General features: G+C 40.0%; 1 protein-coding gene across 4 annotated transcripts in view; it reads left to right on the top strand.

Moving 5' to 3' along the window:
- LOC106092088 (nucleosome-remodeling factor subunit NURF301) overlaps positions 1-10,326 on the top strand; it is a 94,229-nt gene extending 83,903 nt beyond the window's left edge. For 3 of the 4 annotated variants that reach the window (XM_013258841.2, XM_059361074.1, XM_013258840.2), the window contains exons 15-16: positions 9,665-9,749; positions 9,817-10,326. In XM_013258841.2, the coding sequence (XP_013114295.2) occupies positions 9,665-9,749; positions 9,817-10,019 (288 nt within the window). In that variant the 3' untranslated portion in view covers positions 10,020-10,326. Of the gene's footprint in view, positions 1-6,258; positions 6,582-9,664; positions 9,750-9,816 lie in introns of those variants that run through there. The other variant, XR_009396629.1, reaches the window with a different exon arrangement.
- Positions 10,327-20,126: the final 9,800 nt, after the last annotated feature.

Below are 20,126 nucleotides of genomic sequence, written 5' to 3'. Positions count from 1 at the left end.
TGGACTGCTATGGAGGAAAAGTGCAACATAAGGACCACACAACAGGTTCAGAGAACATGTTGTCTTGGCATAGGCGGAGCGATGAGGACCACGTCCACTAGGGCACTGGAGACTTTTCTAGATATCCGACCCATTGACATACAGATTAAGGGCGAGGCAGCCACTGCGGCTATGAGACTTAAGGCGATGGGAGAATGGATTGAGGATGGGAGCAGTTCATACCATCGCGGTATAATCGAGGCGACGATAGGAAACCTGGAAGGAAGGGAAGAGTTTTTGCGATCGCATACCTGAGATGAACCGTGAAGTCGAGTGCAATACACTGCTTCCATCGGCACAGTCTTGCATTGACGGAACCCTAGTATTGCCATCTGGAAGATCATGTTAAACGGATGGATCAAAACTAGAGGACAGAGTGGGCCTGGGGCTTTACATTGAGAACCCATAATACGGTCCTGCAGGTGGAGATCCGGGCGATCACGGAATGCGTGAAGTGGTGTGGTGCTAACACGAGGACGTCGAGTGTGAAAATCTTTACCGACAGTAAAATTGCCATAAGGGCAATAACAACCAGGACGATAAGGTCACGAACAGTCTTGCAGTGTAAGAAGGAGATTAACGCCTTTTCTGAGGATGGCAAAATCCGCATCATTTGTCGGCCGAGCCATAACGGAGTAAGGGAAAATGAAAGGGCAGACGATCAATAAACTTGGTTAACCCGAAGCCGAGTTAAGGAATAGCGAAACGGTCGGTAGGACGGCGAAAATCCTATGGGGGGATCCAGATCTTGAGATGATGAGGCCATTACTGAAAGGAAGCAAAAAGGAAGTCAGTATAGCTATTGGTATCATAACGGGACACATAGGACTACGAGCTCACTTATGTAAAATCGGTGCGGCAAGTGATAGCATGTGTAGGGCATGCGGGGAAGATGATGAGACCTTGGAGCATTTCCTTTGCTATTGCCCTACTTTCGCGTCCAAGAAATACCGGCACTTAGGTGGAGACAATTAAGGATTTTGTAAGTAGAACGGAATTCCTAACTTAAAATTTTCTTTTTAGAGGTTACTTTATAGTTCTTAGAACGCACAACAAGCCGTTTACTGGCTAAGGTGTATGACCATTGTGTCATGGGGCGGATTAATATCTGCACCATCTTTTCAACCTAACCTAAGCCATAATGTATTTACAAAAAGAAAAATATGCTTTTAATATTTTATAAATGCTTATAAAATATTAAAAGCATAATTGAAGAATGAAATGAAACATAAGCGAAGAATAAAGAAATCTCACTCCTAATAATTTTTAGAAAAATTTTTTTGGATACTTTTGAATTTAAAAAATTGTCGAATTTCGACAAGCCAATTTTTTTTTATATTCAATAAAACTACAATAAGCACTACTCTCAAACATAAAACTTCTTAAATTAATTATATGAAATATAAAAATAGGTAACTTAAGCTAAATTATAAAATAATTTGCAATGTGTAAATTTCTGTAAAATCTTCTAATTTTCAACAACGATTGTGGAAATTTCTATCAAATCTACTAATTATCAACAAGGAGTTACTTAATTTTATTATTATTATGATTTATTAATATTATTATTTTTTTATCCAAATAACGATAATCAGAACCAAAAAGAAAAAACGAAAGGAAAACATTAAAAAAAAGAAAAAAAAAGAGAAATCATCCTATTGTATCTCACCAAAGTGTCGAAGCAGCTTTTTCGATATGTATCATTGGCATAACTGAAAACACGCTAGGAGTTAGGAAGTAATTAAACAAAACATGATCTTATATCACGGAATAAATTGTTTTCAACTAGTTTAAGTCGTCCACTTTACGCCAATCCCAATTTCATTAGGATGCCTCTTTCCTTGCTGGAGCTGGATTTACTCTAAGACAGTTCCATTCTTGGGTATTTTTCTACCCTTTCGTGTTTAATTTGTTAATGACATTTTCTTTAAAGGCCGAGTCACCCAGATTTACATTTTAATATTGGGTTGCCCAAAAAGTAATTGCGGATTTTTCATATAGTCGGCGTTGACAAATTTTTTCACAGCTTGTGGCCCTGTAATTGCATTCTTTCTTCTGTTAGTTATCAGCTGTTACTTTTAGCTTGCTTTAGAAAAAAAGTGTAAAAAAAGTATATTTGATTAAAGTTCATTCTAAGTTTTATTAAAAATGCATTTACTTTCTTTTAAAAAATCCGCAATTACTTTTTGGGCAACCCAATATAATTATTTCAAATGAAACCATTTGTTTTTTTCCTCGGAATTGCACAATACAGTATTTAAGGCAATTGATACGGAACTCATAGTGAGTTACCATCGAAATATATCGGTCAATAGCAAGCAGCATTGATTCTAGTAGAAATATGTTCGTTCTGTAGGCTTTGACCGTAGAGATGGACACAGTGAAATATTTTTTAAGAAATTTTAAAATCTACTTTTTGAATTATATTTTCTTCCAAAAAAAAAAACGTTCTACAATGAAAAGATTACAATGAACGGAACTTAAGAGTATTAGTCGGCGGATTTTTATCTATGAGCATAAGTTTTATATCACTCTTACAATTGTCGCATTTGACATCAAGTGAGCAAAGAAAGAAAAAAGTTTACAACTGCAACTTATTTTATATCCAACTAGCCGAACCGGGCCCGCTCCGCTGCGCCTTCTTTAACTCTCTAATATCTTTTTAGGGTGAGGACACTTCGCCCTGAATGCGGATATCGAATTCGTGCCATTGTAGTCTATGTCCACCTATAACGCTGAATGTCTGCGTTTAAATCCTGGCGATAACATCGGACAAAATTTAAAGCGGTGGTAATCCCCTCTTAATGCTGGCGGCATTTGCCATGCATGCATGGTCATGTAAAAATTTCTCCCCAAAGAGATGTCACACAGCGGCGCCCCTTTCAAAAAAGTCCCTTATCATTGAATTTAAACTTGAATCTAAAAGCTTTCATTGATGTGTGAAAAGCATGCACTTTCTCGGTTCCTGGATAAATTTTTACTCCACTCCCAAATACCTTTTATATATTATCGTATTTTTAAATATTTTCGGTTTAGAGAGACACTTAGCCCTTTATGTAAATATTCGCTTCGTGTTCTACCTTCAAATACATTTTATATGAGTCCCATAATGGCATGATCGGTAAATAAATTCTGTTTGAGGGTGGGATGGATCCCAGGGACTTTGTCCCGAAAGCGAGTATGGATTTCCCGAAAAGCAATCAATTTAAACATGAATAGCTTGTATATAACAGGGAGGGTTTTTCGGGTGGGGCAGTTCCCCAAACATATGGCTCTTCAATTGGATATCAAATTCGTTTTTTTTTCTCTCAAGCACATTTCGAACGAATCGCTTTACGAATCTCCGAGATCTGGTGGTTTTGAAAATAAGGGTAATGAGAAGTGCTTTTTAGGTGACCCATATTGTCATAATGGGTCACCTATTTGACTTATTTTTGCAAAGAAAAGAAACACCTAGACTTGAGAACAAATTTTAATGTCATATTCGTAATATACTCCATACATACTACTCCTCTTAAATTTTAAAATAATTATTTCAAATGAAACCATTTATTTTTTTTTCCTTGGAATTGCTCAATACAGTATTTCAGGCAATTGATACGGAGCTCATAGTGAGTTAGGATCGAAATCTATCAGTCAATAGCAAGCAGCATTGATTCTAGAAAAAATTTATTAAATATTTTTTAAGAAATTTTAAAATCTTCTTTTTGAATTATATTTTCTTCCAAAAAAAAAAACATTCTACAACGAAAAGATTACAATAATCGGAACTAAAGTGTATTACATTAGGCTAGGTTGAAAAGAGGGTACAGGTATTAATCCGCCCCATACCATTATGTACATACACCTAAACCAGTAATCGGCTTGTTGTGCGCTCTAAAAACTATAAAGTAACCTCTTAAAAGAAAAGGGAATGCTCCAACGTCTCATCATCTTCCCGCATGCCCTACACATGCTATCACTTGCCGCACCGATTTTACATAAGTGAGCTCGTAGTCTTATATGTCCCGTTATGATACTATTAGCTACACTGACCTCCTTCTTGCTTCCTTTCAGTAATATCCTCGTCTTCTCACGTTCTGGATCCCCCTATAGGATTTTCGTTGTTCCACGATGTTGCGTGCGCATTCGTCGCCTACTCCCTTAACTCAATCCCATGGCAGCCGGCAAGGGCTGCCGCCTCAGTGTACAAAACTGCTACAACAACAACAACTCCCTTAACTCGGACTGTGTCGACCCGAAAGGCTTCGGGTTAACCAAGTTTATTGCCGGCAGTCCTCTGGCCTTTACCGCCAAATAGTCTGCCCTTTCATTTCCCCTTACACCGTTATGGCCCGGCACCCAAACGATGCGGATTTTGCCATCCTCACAGAAGGCGTTAATCTCCTTCTTACACTGCAAGACTGTTCGTTCGTGTTAGCACCACACCACCTCACGCATTCCGTGATCGCCCGGATCTCCTTCTGCAGGACCGTATTATGGTCAGGCAGTCTAAAACAGATCTCAGTCCCTGGGTTCTCAATGTAAACCCCCAGGCCCACTATGTCCTCTAGCTTTGATCCATCCGTGTAACATGCATAGCATAGCAGCAAGACTGTTCGCGACCTTATCGTCCTGGTTGTTATTGCCCTTATGGCAATTTTACTGTCGGTAAAGTTTTTCACACTCGACGTCCTCGTGTTTGCACCACACCACTTCACGCATTCCGTGATCGCACTGAATTCCGCCTGCAAGACCGTATTATGGTCGGGCAGTCTAAAACAGATCTAAGTCCCTGGGTTCTCAATGTAAAGCCCCAGACCCACTTTGTCCTCAAGCTTTGATCCATTCCAGACGGCAATACTAGGGTTCCGTCAATCCAAGATTGTGCCGATGGAAGCAGTGCGTCGCATTAAATTTCAAGGTTCATCGCAGGTATCCGATCGGAAACCTCTCCCCTTCTTCCTTCCAGGTTTCCTATAGTCGCCTCGATTTTACCGCGATGATATGAGCTGCTCCCATCCTCAATCCATTCTCCCATCGCTGCCTCACACTTAATTTGTATGTCAATGGGTCGGATATCTAGAATAGTCTCCAGTGCCCTAGTGGACGTGGTCCTCATCGCTCCGCCTATGCCAAGACAACATGTTCTCTGAACCTGTTGTATGGTCCTTATGTTGCACTTTTTCTCCATAGCAGTCCACCAAACTACTGAGGCGTAAGTAAGTATTAATCTATTCACGCTCCTGTAGACCCAGTGGACTATCCTAGGATTCAGACCCCATTTCGAGCCTACGGCCCGTCTACATAGTGGCCAACATCTGTGCGCCTTCTCAGTACGCTCCTGAATGTGACGCTTCCAATTCAGTTTCCTGTCCAAGATCACATCTAAGTATTTGACCTTATCAAATATCGAAATCGTCTTGTTCAGGAAACGTGGTGCGTTAGCTTGGCCCACCATCGTCTTCCTCGTGAACAGGCATAAGACCTCTGGGTCTAGCCCAGTCATATGCCATATTCAAGACCCTTTCGGCCCTTCTGCATAGCTCGTTCGGATCCTTACCCCTTAGAAGTATTATAACATCGTCTGCATAGCAGACTGGTTCAAATCCCTCCTCAGTCAGCATCCGTAATAGGTCATTTATGGTGGTCACCCATAGGAGTGGCGATAAAATGTCCACCTGTGCCACTTTCTCCCTTATTTTTATGGCATGGGACACACAATGTATCCACCTGTTCCTTAGCATATGGTTTATCCAGTCTCTAAAAGTGTATTAGCCGACGGACTTTTTTCTATGAGTATATGTTTTTTATCACACTTACGATTGTCGCATTTGACATCAAGTGAGCAAAGAAAGAAAAAAGTTTACAACTGCAACGTGGAAATCTCTTCGTTTTTCTGATTTCTAGTTCTACCACATTTTCTTACTTTATATCCAATAAATAAGCAACATTTTAGAACTTATAAAGACATGGTGCAAATTATAGCCATATACGGCAATAGTTGGATGCAATTTTTACCGGACATCTTTTCATTCAAAATCGGATTTTCGATCGATTTTAATAAAGTCCGAAAGGGGAACAAGGTGGATTAATGAAGGTGGTCGTCTCACGCGAACTTCTGAAAACAACCGGCCAGTTTGACGGAATTAAAATGTTAGTTCTATGTTTACATTCTCAGCAAACTATCCCATTTTTTTGCACATTCTCTTTGTTTGAGTTTCTCTTTCTCTCATTTAGCTGGCACACGTACGCAAATGACAAGCACATTTTGAAGGCTTTGAAAAGCCGTACAAAATTCAGCTCTGACTTTAACCACATGTCACCGCCGATGGGTCAATTCCTGCAACCAATAGCGACGACAATTTTCAAAAAAAAAAAGTTTGAGGTATTTCACCAATTTCACAGTAACAAAAAAATTTTGGCAATTTTCGATTTTGAAAATATGTGGGGTTATACTGCTTAGGTGAATGTCTAAAGTGGCATGGCGTGATTAGTATCTGCAACCTGTTTTTATCAAAAAGGATAACGCAATAGATCCAGCCGATGAAGGACTCCATCGGGTACGTACAACCTGCTGCCAGTGTATGTCTATAAAGAAGTAAAGCTTCCAAATAAACCTATTTTATAAATTTTCTGTGCGTATGTCTGGTTGGAACTTCGAACATCCACGTAAAGTATGTAAAGAATAAATGAGAACAGAATGCATGGTGTATGGTACATACATAAGCTACGGCATTTGCAAATGGCAAACTTGCCCATGAACATTTCATTAAGGAACAGGGGCAAACTTCTTACATGTCAATTAGTGCTGTCCGATTCAAGTTTAAGCTCAATAATACCTGTGCGACGCCCCTCTGTGGAGAAGATTTTACACGGCTGCCATGGCAAATGATACAGTACCTCACAAATGTCGCCAGCATTAGGAGGGGAAAACCACCGCTGAAAATTTTAATGATGTTCTCGCCAGGATTCGAATCCAGGCGTTCAGCGTCATAAGCGGACATGCTAACCTCTGCGCTACGCTATTTTCAAATTTGTTCGGCGGCAACACAGCTTACAAGTAGATTTCCTAGACGCACCCAACACTTTATTATACAATTTTATATCAATATATTTAACTTTTACTGTAAACACATATTTTAACTGCGATTTATTTAATGTATCGAGGTAGACCTCGATACATTAAGTAGGCTTGATTTATCTATTGTACACAATTCTAGATCGACCCATTATAGTGTTGCTCATGGATCATCATCTTTAATAGTGATGGCTCAATGACCTGTTACTCTAATCAAGTCCACTGTCCATCCATTTCTCACCACGCACTTATTTTTTCATCTTTTAATAGCATTTTGGCGGCTTTTGAGGACATAATAGAGTACCGGGACTATGGAAATATTGACTGGGACGGTTTGATGCAGTGTTTATCTGCCTTTGATTATGCAGCCTTCTTTAACACTTCTGAAGTCGATGACTTGGGTGCTCGATTCACCTTGCTTTTTGATAATCTTTTTGCGTTCGTGCCTGTTGTAAGAAAACGGATTCATAATGATGGCGGTGATTGGATGAAGTACAGGAAGATTTTGTCTGCTCAGAATCTTAGAGATTTATCATATAGTGCATATCAAGAGCATCGTACTCCTGAGAATTGGAGGACTTTTTTTAAATATCGGAATAAAGCCAAATCCGTTATACGGAAGGAAAGAAATAGATATTATTCTGAACGATTTGATAGTTTAGATTCCAAGGGCTTTTGGCGTGTTTTTAAGGGTTCTGGTTGCTTTGGCGATGATAGTCTAGTGTATGATGGTGATGTTGATACCGTTAACAATTTTTTTGGTTCCGGTGTTCGAGCTAACCGACCTATTAATATTGATTTTGAATCATTTCCCGATATTGGAGATTCGCTTTGCTTTCGTTGTGTAAATATGGATGATGTTGCGGTAGCTTTAAGAAAAATTAAGGCTAAGTCCATTGGTGTTGATGGTATTCCTATCAAGTTGCTTAAACTTTTTTTTCCCTATACTTCTGATTTGATTTTGCATTTATTTAATTCTATTTTGACTTCTTCTGTGTTTCCTGATGTAATGAAAATTTCGCGTGCAGTACCAATTCCTAAGTCTTCTATTATCCGTGGTCCTGATGATCTAAGACCAATTTCAATTCTTCCAGTACTTTCAAAGGTTTCGAACATATTCTTAAAGACCAGATAATGTTGGTTGCTGGGCATAAAATTGTTGATTTCCAATATGCGTTTCGGTCAGGCCACAGCACGACATCTATGCTGCTTCATCTTACTGAGTCAATACGGACTCAGTAAGATGAAGCTTGACTAAGGTATTTAATTCTATTTGCTTTGGTACTATGGTTGAGAAATTAAGCGATAACTTTAAATTTTCTAGATCTGCTTGCAGGCTTGTTATGTCGTATAAGTGCGGTAGATCACAATTTGTTGATTTTAATAGAGCTCGATCTAGCATTATTTCCCTCTCTTCTGGTGTGCCGCAGGAATCGGTCTTAGGACCTCTTCTTTTTATACTCTACATTAATGATTTTTCTGAATTGCTTGGACCTAACTTGTGTGAAACCTTTTTTTTTGCAGACGATATATATCTTCTTTTTAGTTTGGATCGTTGTTTTAGCAATATTTTGGAGATGAATATTAATGCTTCTATAGGACGAATCTTGTTGCGGTCTAGTCTTAACTCGCTTTCTATCAACCCTTCAAAAACTAAGGCATTACAGTTTGGATCCCAGACGCAGCCTGGACTTGATATTTTTGTGGGGAATTCTAGAGTTAATTTTGTTGATAGGATTAAATCTTTGGGGATAGTGACTGATAAAGACCTTAATTTTGGTTGTCATATTGAATCTCTCTCCATTCTCGTGTTTATGTTGTATTCGGCAGGTATTTATTTCCCTTCGTGGGTGAAAGTCAGACTTGCTCACGCTCTGCTAATGCCTCAACTTTTATATGGCTTGGAGATAACGTCAGGAACTAAAATCTTCTAAAACTGCAACGGGTGATGAATGCAGTAGCTAGGTTTGTATATAATGTACGTGTTCAGGACCACATTCCAGGGTATGTCAAAACCTTTTTGGGAACTTCTTTTGACCGTTTTATTGATCTACGAAATATTTATAAAAAGTGGAACACCGGTAACACTGCGTATATACTTCGGGTTTTCTCGCTCTAGTAGGAGTACTCAAATAAACTTGCCCCGTATAATAAGGTCTGTTTTTGAAAGATCATTCTGCATTCGTGTAACCAGGTGTTGGAATGTATTGCCCGCCGAGTTAAAATTCTTTTTAATTAACTTTTATTCTACAGATCAAACTTAGTGTTGTTGCTTGAACCTTTTTGTATTGCTAGTATTGGAACTTGTTAAAAAAATCCAACAGTTTAAATTTGTGCATAATCTTGTTATGGCTGGGGAGCCCAATAAAATGAATTAGGCTAAGAATCTTACATCTTTTTGTAACTGTGAAGTATTTAATTTTTTAATGTTTATTTAGAAGTATGTATCGTTGTAATACGTTTTTTGGCCCAGGAGGCTTATGTATTACTTTCAAGAAATAAATAAAATAAAAATAAATAAATAAAAAATTTACTATAATTTTCTTCTGAACACTTTTTTTTAAGGCTCATAAAAGCGCGTGGCCTTTCATGGAGCCGGTGGATCCAAATGAAGCACCAGACTATTATAAGGTTATAAAAGAACCAATGGGTAAGCATTAGTTTTTAGGAGTTTTCCTTTGCAGTTTTTCTAATATAAATGTTCTTTTTAATTGCAGACCTAAAACAAATTGAAGAAAAATTAAGCAAGAATGTTTACAATAAATTATCGGAATTTATTGGTGATATGACTAAAATATTTGACAATTGCCGCTATTATAATCCGAAGGAATCGTCTTTTTACAAATGCGCAGAAACGTTAGAATCGTATTTCGTTCAAAGAATTAAAAACTTTCGTGAAAGTGTAGTTAGCCAGACCTAATTATGAAAAAAATTTTAATTTTTTTTTTATTCCTCGAAGTTACTAATTTGATTCTTAAGTAGTGTGTATTATTAAAATAGAAACTATTAATGAAATATTATATTTTTAGTTGCACGAACGTGTAACGTTACATTTAAGTATATTTTAGCAACATTGATAATTAGAATTAGTATAAGAATTAAGAAAACGATTTTGTACAGAATTATTAAGCCGAAGATAACCATTATTACATGGTTTTGTAAATATGCATTTCTAGCAATAAACCTTTAAAAGAGAAATAAAAATAGCCACGCGTTTTTCCAATTTATTTTAGTATGATTGATATTAAGTTGTCTTATTATATATAATGATAATCACATTTATTGCGGGCGTCGTAAGCGAAAATCGAAAGCAGTCGAAGGCGAATTTCATATTTTGTGGTATTTTGTAAAGTTGTTGACTTTGACTCTTTAGTTAAGAACCATAATACAAAAACGCCTCAAAGAATGTCCATCCATTACAACAAAAAACATATGTTTTGAAATGGCAGTAGGTGTGTTCGCATTGTTGCAAAACTGGGTTTGCAGTGAGTCCGGTTATTATTGATATTTTCGACAGCACTTTTTCGAAACATCTGACATTTTCGTATCGTAATTATAAAATTTTTAAGTATAACTTCATAAATAATAAGATTGATAAGCGCTAGAGGACAGAGTGGGCCTGGGGCTTTACATTGAGAACCCAGGGAATGAGATCTGTTTTAGACTGCCTGGGCATAATACGGCCCTGCAGGCGGAGATCCGGGCGATCACGGAATGCATGAAGTGGTGTGGTGCTAACGAACATCTGTGGTGCTGGTGAACATCTTTACCGACAGTAAAATTGCCATAAGGGCAATAACAACCAGGACGGTAAGGTCACGAACAGTCTTGCAGTGTAAGAAGGAGATTAACAGCTTCTCTGAGGATAGCAAAATCCGCATCGTTTGGGTGCCGGGCCATAACGGAGTAAGGGAAAATGAAAAGGCAGACGATTTGGCGGTGAAGACCAGAGGACTGCTGTCAATAAACTTGGTTAATCCCAAGCCTTTCGGGTCGACGCTGTGGGCGACGAATGCGCATGCAACATTGTGGAACAGCGAAAATCCTATGGGAGGATCCAGATCGTGAGTAGAAGGAGATCAGTATAGCTATTGGTATCATAACGGGACACATAGGACCACGAGCTCACTTATGTAAAATCGGTGCGGCAAGTGATAGCATGTGCAGGGCATGCGGGGAAGATGATGAAACGTTCGCGTCAAACAGATACCGGCACTTAGGTAGAGACACAATACCAGAAATGAACCAACTTAGGGGAGTGGTATTGAAAACAATTAAGCACTTTGTAAGTAGCACGGATGGAATGGATTTATTACCGCACTCAAAAGCTGTCGTATCGAAATTTTTCAAATGGCTACCGATTATTTTTTGCATCAGAGTTGATTTGCACATAAATAATATATATAAAACGTTTATATTATTAATAAAAAATGCATGTTATTTAGATTTACCGGGTAGCTGACAAACGACCACACCGTCCTATCACATGGCCTGGGCCGATTGAAGCCACGGCAAATGGGTGCGGTGATGGCATGCAAAGCTGTTGTTATGCTATGCACTCTTCGAAATTCATGTTGATGCTCGGCGAATGGAAATTCTCCTACGAGTTTCAGGAGGAGTAATGCCTTAAGGGTGTTTGCCTCTGGTGAGAGAAGGGAGATCGGTCTGTACGACTCCCAAACTCGGATCCTTTCCAGGCTTCAGTAGCGGGATCACTCTGCCCATTTTCCAGACATCGGGAATAATAAGAGTGTTCACAGACAAGTTGAGGACAGTAGCAAGGAACTCGACACCACAGAGTCCGACGACGAGGACGCAGAAGGCGACGACGACGACGCTTGTAGCCCACTGCTGGCTATGTTCGCGCAGCAACTTGCGACATAACCAGTATGACTATACTCCCGTAGTGAAGTTAGGCCAGAGCAAGATCGGAAATGTACCAACACCGTGCACCGGTTACACCTCACCGACACCGACCGATGATGGAGGCGGTTCTGGCAAACCGAACAGAACCAGAGTCCGGGGTTCTTTCCAATCCCGGCACGGACCAGAAGCGTGCGGAGAAGGCACTCCGGGATGTGCCTCTCCCATGACGAAAAAAGACGAACACGTACACTGAGGCGACAGCCCTTGCCGATGAGGGTTCCATCGGGTCAATCCGGTGCGTACAACCGGCTGCCATGGGATTGCGTATTTTGTAGTCCTTACCTTGCTCTCAAAAGTGGCAAGTGGCGAATTGGACAGCCGCATCATCATTTGACATCATTTGTTCTTAAGATGTTGCCTTCCCTTGGCTAAAATTCGGATTTTTTTGCCAAATTCGGAGGGCCATGAATTGGGTCATTTCAACCTTTTGTAGCCCATTATATTTTGCATGAATTATTCCTAAACACGAAAAAGTATGTATTTATGTATTTCATATTATAATTACACTCAAAAACTTAAATTTTTACTTTAATTTTAACTATTTATACCAAGTAACAATTCTATTCGATTTCTCCAGAGCTCACGAGTGGATTTCGAACAGCTGATACTCGATTATGCTCTCGTTAACGAATGCCATAATCTCGAATGTCGAAAGTGCGTATTCGTTAACGAATGCGGTAATGCCAAAACAAAAATTTTCGATTTTGTTCCTATTAAAAGCTATTTCCTTCAGAAGCTAATGGGTCGATTATGGATTGCTACATACAGTTGCTTTATCAGGAGACAAAACCACACATTAAAAATTAATATTAAGTTGGAAATTTTTGTTAATTTCATTCAACACCAGTTTTTTCAGCTGCTAAGAAATTTCTAAAAAAGTACGAATTCAATACCAAAATGTAAATTTCTGTAACAAATTTGGACGTTAGCAACGCTACTGAAGTTGGGTTGCCATCCATAAGCGCCTCGATCTTCTGCGCTCAGTCTTAAATCCAATTTTCACTGTATAACACACTGCTACAAAAATAACAAACAAGTTTCGTTGCCGGTACGGGATAGCTGTGAGCACCAAGCAGGCTGGAACATTGAGGTCCGATCTGTGTGGTGTTCATTGCTGTCACGAGAAGCTGCGAGCTACCGGGCGCGTCCACAGGTTGCGGATAGTGGAATGCTCCACACTGTGTAGCAGCAACGGCAGTCGCAGACAATCAGCGGTATCGAGCGGAGAGTCTCTGTAAGAGGCCGGGCGGACGGCACTGGCTCTTGCACAAATACTGAGTGCCTATGATGCTCGATATGACAAAGCGGGTTATTGGTACCTTTAAATAATCAATGACCACCATGTTCCCGCGGCGATCGATCCTTTGACCGGAGCGAGCTTGCTCACCCAAGAGCATGACGAGGATCACCACCTCCACATGAAAATGTGGCTACAACAACCAAGTTTCGTGGTGTCTCCCACCACTTGATCTTTCCGTCAGGCTTTTGGTTGTCCCGGTTTGCATGTACCACCGTGTTTGCCTTCAAAAGACTTCTTTGCTGGAGCTTTTTCATCCATTCTGACAACATAGCCAACGCAGCCGTTGTATTTTGATGCGTGTAACCATGCTATTGTCGTCATACAGCTCATACAGTTCGTGGTTCATACGACGCCTATATTCACCATTATCGCATATATCTTACGTAGAATCTTTCTCTTAAACAATCCAAGCGCTGCCTCGTCTGCTTTCACAAGCACCCATGCTTCAGAACCATATAACAGCACGGGTAGTATCAGTGTCTTGTAAAGTGTATTCTTCGTCTGTCGAGAGGTGGCCTTGTTTCTAAACTGCTTACTTAGTCCAAAGTAGAATCTGTTTGCCAGTATTATTCTTCGCTTTATCTCAAAACTGGTGTCATTCGTTTCGGTTACGGCCGTGCCGAGGTAGATAAAGTTACTGACTATCTCAAAGTTGTGGTTCCCAACTTTCTCCATGTTCTTTATCTGCTCGGTTGTACAAGGCTTTTTGTGGGTGTTGAGTGGAAACCATCCATTTCGTCTTATCTCCATTTACTGCCAAACCCATTTTCACGGAATCTCTTTCGATTCTTTCAAAGGCTGCAGTTATTGTCTTGTGAGTAGTGTACCATATCTATTCACATCTGCATCTCGTATAATCTTCTCCAGAAGGATATTAAAGAGATCACACGATCGGCTGTCTCCTTGTCTGAAACCTCGTTTGGTATTAAATGGTTCGGAGAGATTCTTTCCTATTCTTACTGAGGAACGTGTATCAGCAAGTGTCGTCCTGCAGAGTTATTAATTTTGCAGGGATACCAAACACAGACATGGCTTGAAATACCTTTGGATGTATAGGGGTATCGAAACGGCTTTGTAGTCTACGTCGGACACTAGCAGTTGGATAAAATGTTCTTTCCATATCCTCAGCTCTCTATCTGTGTCAGCTCCCAGATTCCCATCGGTTCGATTCCCTTCTTTGTCAACGCCATCGGTTCGATGTTTAATTCTTTGGTAGAATTTCCGGACTTCATTCTGACTCCTGTACATCTCAATTCGCTCACACTCACGTCATTCCATTTTCTTTTTTCTTTCTGCGGAATAGACGTTTCTCCTCTCTCCTTTTCTCCCAATACCTCTCTTTCACCTGGCGCGTTGCTACTGATTGCAGGGTTGCTCTATATGCCGCATTCTTGACTTCAGCATCTTGACACTCTTAGTCGTACCATGGATTTCTTTCGGGGGGCTTCCGGTACCCAAGTACGGATTTCGCGGCATTTTCCATGGAGTGGGCAATGGATTGCCCATGGAGTCAAAGGAGTGGAGTATGCCGTTGTCATCTGTTGTGTTTGCAGTTTTTCAATGTCCAGCTTCCGTGCAGCGTCAGATCATACTTTCCTTACCTTCCTTATGAATGCCTTCCATCTATCAAAATGCGATCAATTTGGTTCCTGGTGTTTTGATCGGGTGACAGCCATGTGGCTTTGTGAATATTTTTATGTTGAAATCTGGTGCTGCCTTCAACCCATTATCGGACGTTATCTCATAGAGGCTAAACTTTCCGATTGTTGTCCGAAGATGTATTCCTTACCCATCTTCGCATTGAAATCTCCCAGAACAATTTAAATATCGTGGGTGGGGTAGCGGGCTTTTATCCGGATTGTGGCTAGCCTCTCATCCACCGATGTATAGCTTGAGACAAGGTGTTTCAGTCTCCGACTAACCATAAATCCACAGCCAAATTCATGCCTCGTGTTATGGCAGCTATAGTATAGTTCGTCACCGTTTGGTGTTGTTTTGACGCCATTCCCGGTTCATCGCACTTCCTCTAAGGCCTTATACTTTTCTAATACATCCACCAGCGCGTATACTGCACCTTCTCTATAAAGAGTGCGGGCATTACAGTTGCAGATCCGCAAATCATGGTCCTTTTTTCGTTTGAGTGGGTCGTCAACGTTAGGGGGTCCGTTTTAAATATTCTTTTGTTTCTTAGAGTGATTCTTATAGTTTTCCGGGGCGGGCCGCCCTAAAGCTTAGTATTCTGTTTAGATTTTCAGGCGGAATGTTGTCAAACTCCATATAAAAAAACAGAAACGTGTTTTGGCATGGAAACTAAAACATTTGATTGCTGTCAAATTTCGCTCGCGAAACAATTCAAAATGTCAGCGGCTATTCCGAAAGCAGAATAGAATACCAACCCTAACCAATGACAAGGCGCCAGTATCTCGCATTGCCATCTCGATAACTATTGGCACTCAGTTTGTAATAAAGAGCCAGTGCCACCTGAGACCTCACTCAGACTTCCTTCTTGAAATCGCTGACTGACCGCGGCCGCATTTGCAGCTAATCCGCATAAAAACGAAGCTTTCCACCATCCGCAACCTGTGGACGCGCCCGGTAGCTTTCAGCTAATCTTCTCGTGATAACAATGGACACCACACAAGTCGGAGCTCAAAGTTCCAGCCTGGGTAGTGTTCACAGTTATCCCGTGTCGGCCGGGATGTACATGCGAATAATGCTGTACAAATCCCGATTTGACCAACTAATATATATCTTAAGGCCGTCCCAAAATTGACAATTTTTAGACAAAAATTTTTATTTTTTTAACAATTTTCTCAAATTGTCGGAACTCAAAGTTCCAGCCTGGGTAGTGTTCACAGTTATCCCGTGTCGGACGGGATGTACATGCGAATAATGCTGTACAAATCCCGATTTGACCAACTAATATATATGTTAAGGCCGTCCCAAAATTGACCATTTTTAGACAAAAAATTTTTTTTTTTAACAATTTTCTCAAATTGCAAAACACCGATTCCCAAGTTCTTTAACGCATTCAAATAGCTCCACACGTCTACTAACTGACAGCAAAAGGTTTCTGCACCCTAGCCATGATCGTGTGAGAAACAGCTAGTTTACTAAAAAGGCTAATTTTAGGTTTGAGGTTTGTACCTTATTTTATAACATACTAGCTGACCCGGGCCCACTCCGCTGCGCCTCCTTTTACTTTATATGGAACAAAAATTTCCTTGGAAAATATATTTTCGAAGATCTTTTAGAGAAATACCATGCTAACTTGACTAAGAGTCAATATAAGTGCCTTTACGTGTACGAATTTAAGTTTGGATGTAAGGTGTACTCCATTCTTAAAATACTTCATTTCAGCCCGATATTCTCATGATGTCTGATTTAGTGGTGTTTTCGGGGGAGAGGTGGTCCCCCAGATACTTGGCCCTGAAAAAATATCAGCATCGTGCTCATCTCTCAAATACCATTTATTCAAACCCCATATTGCCATTGGCTTATGAGGAGTTTACAGGATGAGGCGTCCCCCTAACACATGGCCCCAAAATAGGTTATCAAATTCGTTTTCTAATCTCAAATATCTTTCATTTGAGCCACATATTGGCATGGTCGAAAAATTTTTTCCCTTTGGGGGTGTTTTGGGAAAGGGGTGATGCCCTAAATACAAGTTCCTACATTTGGATAACGAATTCGTATTCTACTCCCAAATACCTTTATTTGAGCCCCATATTGCGATGGTCAGTAAAAAATTGCTGTTTGTGGGGTATTTTGGGAAAGGGGTAGACACCCAGAAAATTGGTCCCGAAAATGGGTATCAATTCTTGCTCTACCCCCCAATACCTTTCATTTAAGCTCCACATTGATATGGTCGGTACATATGCCCGATTAAGGGGTATTTTGGGGATTGGGGTGGTCCCACAAACACTAAGCCCGGAAAATATATCAGCAACGTGTTCTATTCTCATATATCTATATATCATTTATTTGAACCCCATATTGCCACTGCCCTCAAAATTGGATATCAAATAATCAAATCGGATAATAATTGCGACCTCTAGAGGCTCAAGAAATCAAGATCCCCGATCGGTTTATATGGCATCTATATCAGGTTATGAATCGATTTGAACCTTATTTGGCACAGTTGTTGAAAGTCATAATAAAGTACGTTATGGAAAATCGGATAGGAATTGCGCCCTCTGGAAGCTCAAGAAGTCAAGTCCCCAGATCGGTTTATATGACAGCTGTATCAGGTTATGGACACATTTGAACCATACTTGGCACAGTTGTTGGATATCATAAACAAATACTTCCTGCAAAATTTCATTTAAATCAGATAAGAATTGCACCATCTAGTGGCTCAATAAGTCAAGATTCAAGATCGGTTTATATGGCAGCTATATCAGGTTATTGACCGATTTGAACCTTACTTAGCACAGTTGTTGGAAGTCATTGCGAAACACGTCGTGCAAAATTTCATTCCAATCGGATAAGAATTACGCCCTCTAGAGGCTCAAGAAGTCAAGACCCAAGATTGGTTTATATGGCAGCTATATCAGGTTATGGACCGATTTTAACTATACTTGGCACAGTTGTTGGATATTATAACAAAACACGTAGGGCAAAATTTCATTCAAATCGGATATTAATTGCGACCTCTAAAAGCTCAAGAAGTCAAGATCCCAGATCGGTTTATATGACAGCTATATCAGGTTATGAACCGATTTAAACCTTATTTGGCACAGTTGTTGAAAGTAAAAATAAAATACGTCATGCAAAATTTCAGCCAAATCGGATAGGAATTACGCCTTCTAGAAGCTCAAAAAGTCAAGTCCCCAGATCTGTTTATACGACAGCTATATCAGGTTATGAACTGATTTGAACCATACTTGAGTTGTTGTTGGATAGCTTTATAAGAAGAATTGCGCACTCTAGAGGCTCAAGAAGTCAAGACCCAAGATCGGTTTATATGGCAGCTATATCATAACATGGACCGATATGGCCCATTTACAATCTCAACTGACCTACACTTATAAGAAGTATTTTTGCAAAATTTTAAGCGACTAGCTTTACTCCTTCGAAAGTTAGCGTACTTTCGACAGACAGACGGACGGACATGGCTAGATCGACATAAAATGTCAAGACGATCAAGAATAAGCAAGTAAAAGCGTGCTAAGTTCGGCTGGGCCGAATCTTATATACCCTCCACCATGGATCGCATTGGCCGGCATCTCTTCTTAGGCAAAACAAGAAGTAAAATAGAGAGATCGATTTATATGGGAGCTGTATCGGTTGATGGTCAAGAGAGGATCCGTCGTGCAAAATTTCAGGCAAATCGGATATTAATTGCGACCTCTAAAAGCTCAAGAAGTCAAGATCCCAGATCGGTTTATATGACAGCTATATCAGGTTATGAACCGATTTAAACCTTATTTGACACAGTTGTTGAAAGTAAAAATAAAATACGTCATGCAAAATTTCAGCCAAATCGGATAGGAATTGCGCCTTCTAGAAGCTCAAAAAGTCAAGTCCCCAGATCTGTTTATACGACAGCTATATCAGGTTATGAACTGATTTGAACCATACTTGAGTTGTTGTTGGATAGCTTTACTCCTTCGGAAGTTAGCATGCTTTCGACAGACAGACGGACGGACAGACGGGCGGACATGGCTAGATCGACATAATATGTCGCGACGATCAAGAATATATATACTTTATGGGGTCTCAGACGAATATTTCGAGTAGTTACAAACAGAATGTCGAAATTAGTATATCCCCCATCCTATGGTGGAGGGTACAAATACTTTATGGGGACTGCGACGAATATTTCGAGTAGTTACAAACAGAATGACGAAATTAAATATGTATACCCCCATCCTATGGTGGAGCGTATACAAATGGTATGAAAGCTTTGATTCAGGACATAGTTTCTAATGGAAAAGCAGCAGCTACTTTAGACATGTGGCCGAACGACTTTGTTAATAGAAATTACTTGTGTGCCACATTACATTTTGAAAAAAATGTCGAGCTCGTGGATATTACTTTGGGAATGAAGTCAATGGATTTTACCTCTAATACAGCAGAGTATCAATTAAGAGTATATTGAGTTGCCCAACAAGTAATTGCGGATTTTTTAAAAGAAAGTAAATGCATTTTTAATAAAACTTAGAATGAACAAATATACTTTTCTGACATTTTTTTTCTAAAGCAAGCTAAAAGTAACAGCTGATAACTGACAGAAGAAAGAATGCAATTACAGAGTCACAAGCTGTGAAAAAATTTGTCAACGCCGACTATATGAAAAATCCGCTACTTTTTGGGCAACCCAATATATACTTTACAGGGTCAGAAATGGAATTTTCGAAATGTTACAAACGGAATGACAAAATTAATATAACCACATTTGCATGTGGAATTGGCGATTCTTTTGTAGAAGAGCAAGCTCGCTCCGAAATGTTACAAACGGAACGACAAAATTAATATAACCACATTTGCAAAATTAATATAGATGAGCAAGCTCGCTCCGGTCCAAAGGACCGATCACCGCAGGAACAGGGTGGACATTGGTTATTTAAAGGCTATTAATAACCCGCCTTGTCATATCGAGCATCATAGGCACTCAGCATTTGTGCAAGAGTCGGTGCCGCCCGGCCTCTCTCAGAGACTCTCCGCTCGATAGCGCTGAGTGTCCGCGACTGCCGTTGCAGCTACTCCGTATGGAGCATTCCACTATCCGCAACCTGTGGACGCGCCCGGTAGCTAGCAGCTAAGCTTCTCGTAACAGCCATGAACACAACACAGATC

The sequence above is a fragment of the Stomoxys calcitrans genome, chromosome 1 (assembly GCF_963082655.1).
Source record: "Stomoxys calcitrans chromosome 1, idStoCalc2.1, whole genome shotgun sequence".
Taxonomy (NCBI): domain Eukaryota; kingdom Metazoa; phylum Arthropoda; class Insecta; order Diptera; family Muscidae; genus Stomoxys; species Stomoxys calcitrans.
Note: the sequence above shows the minus strand (reverse complement) of the source record. Positions and strands in the feature narration are given on the sequence as shown.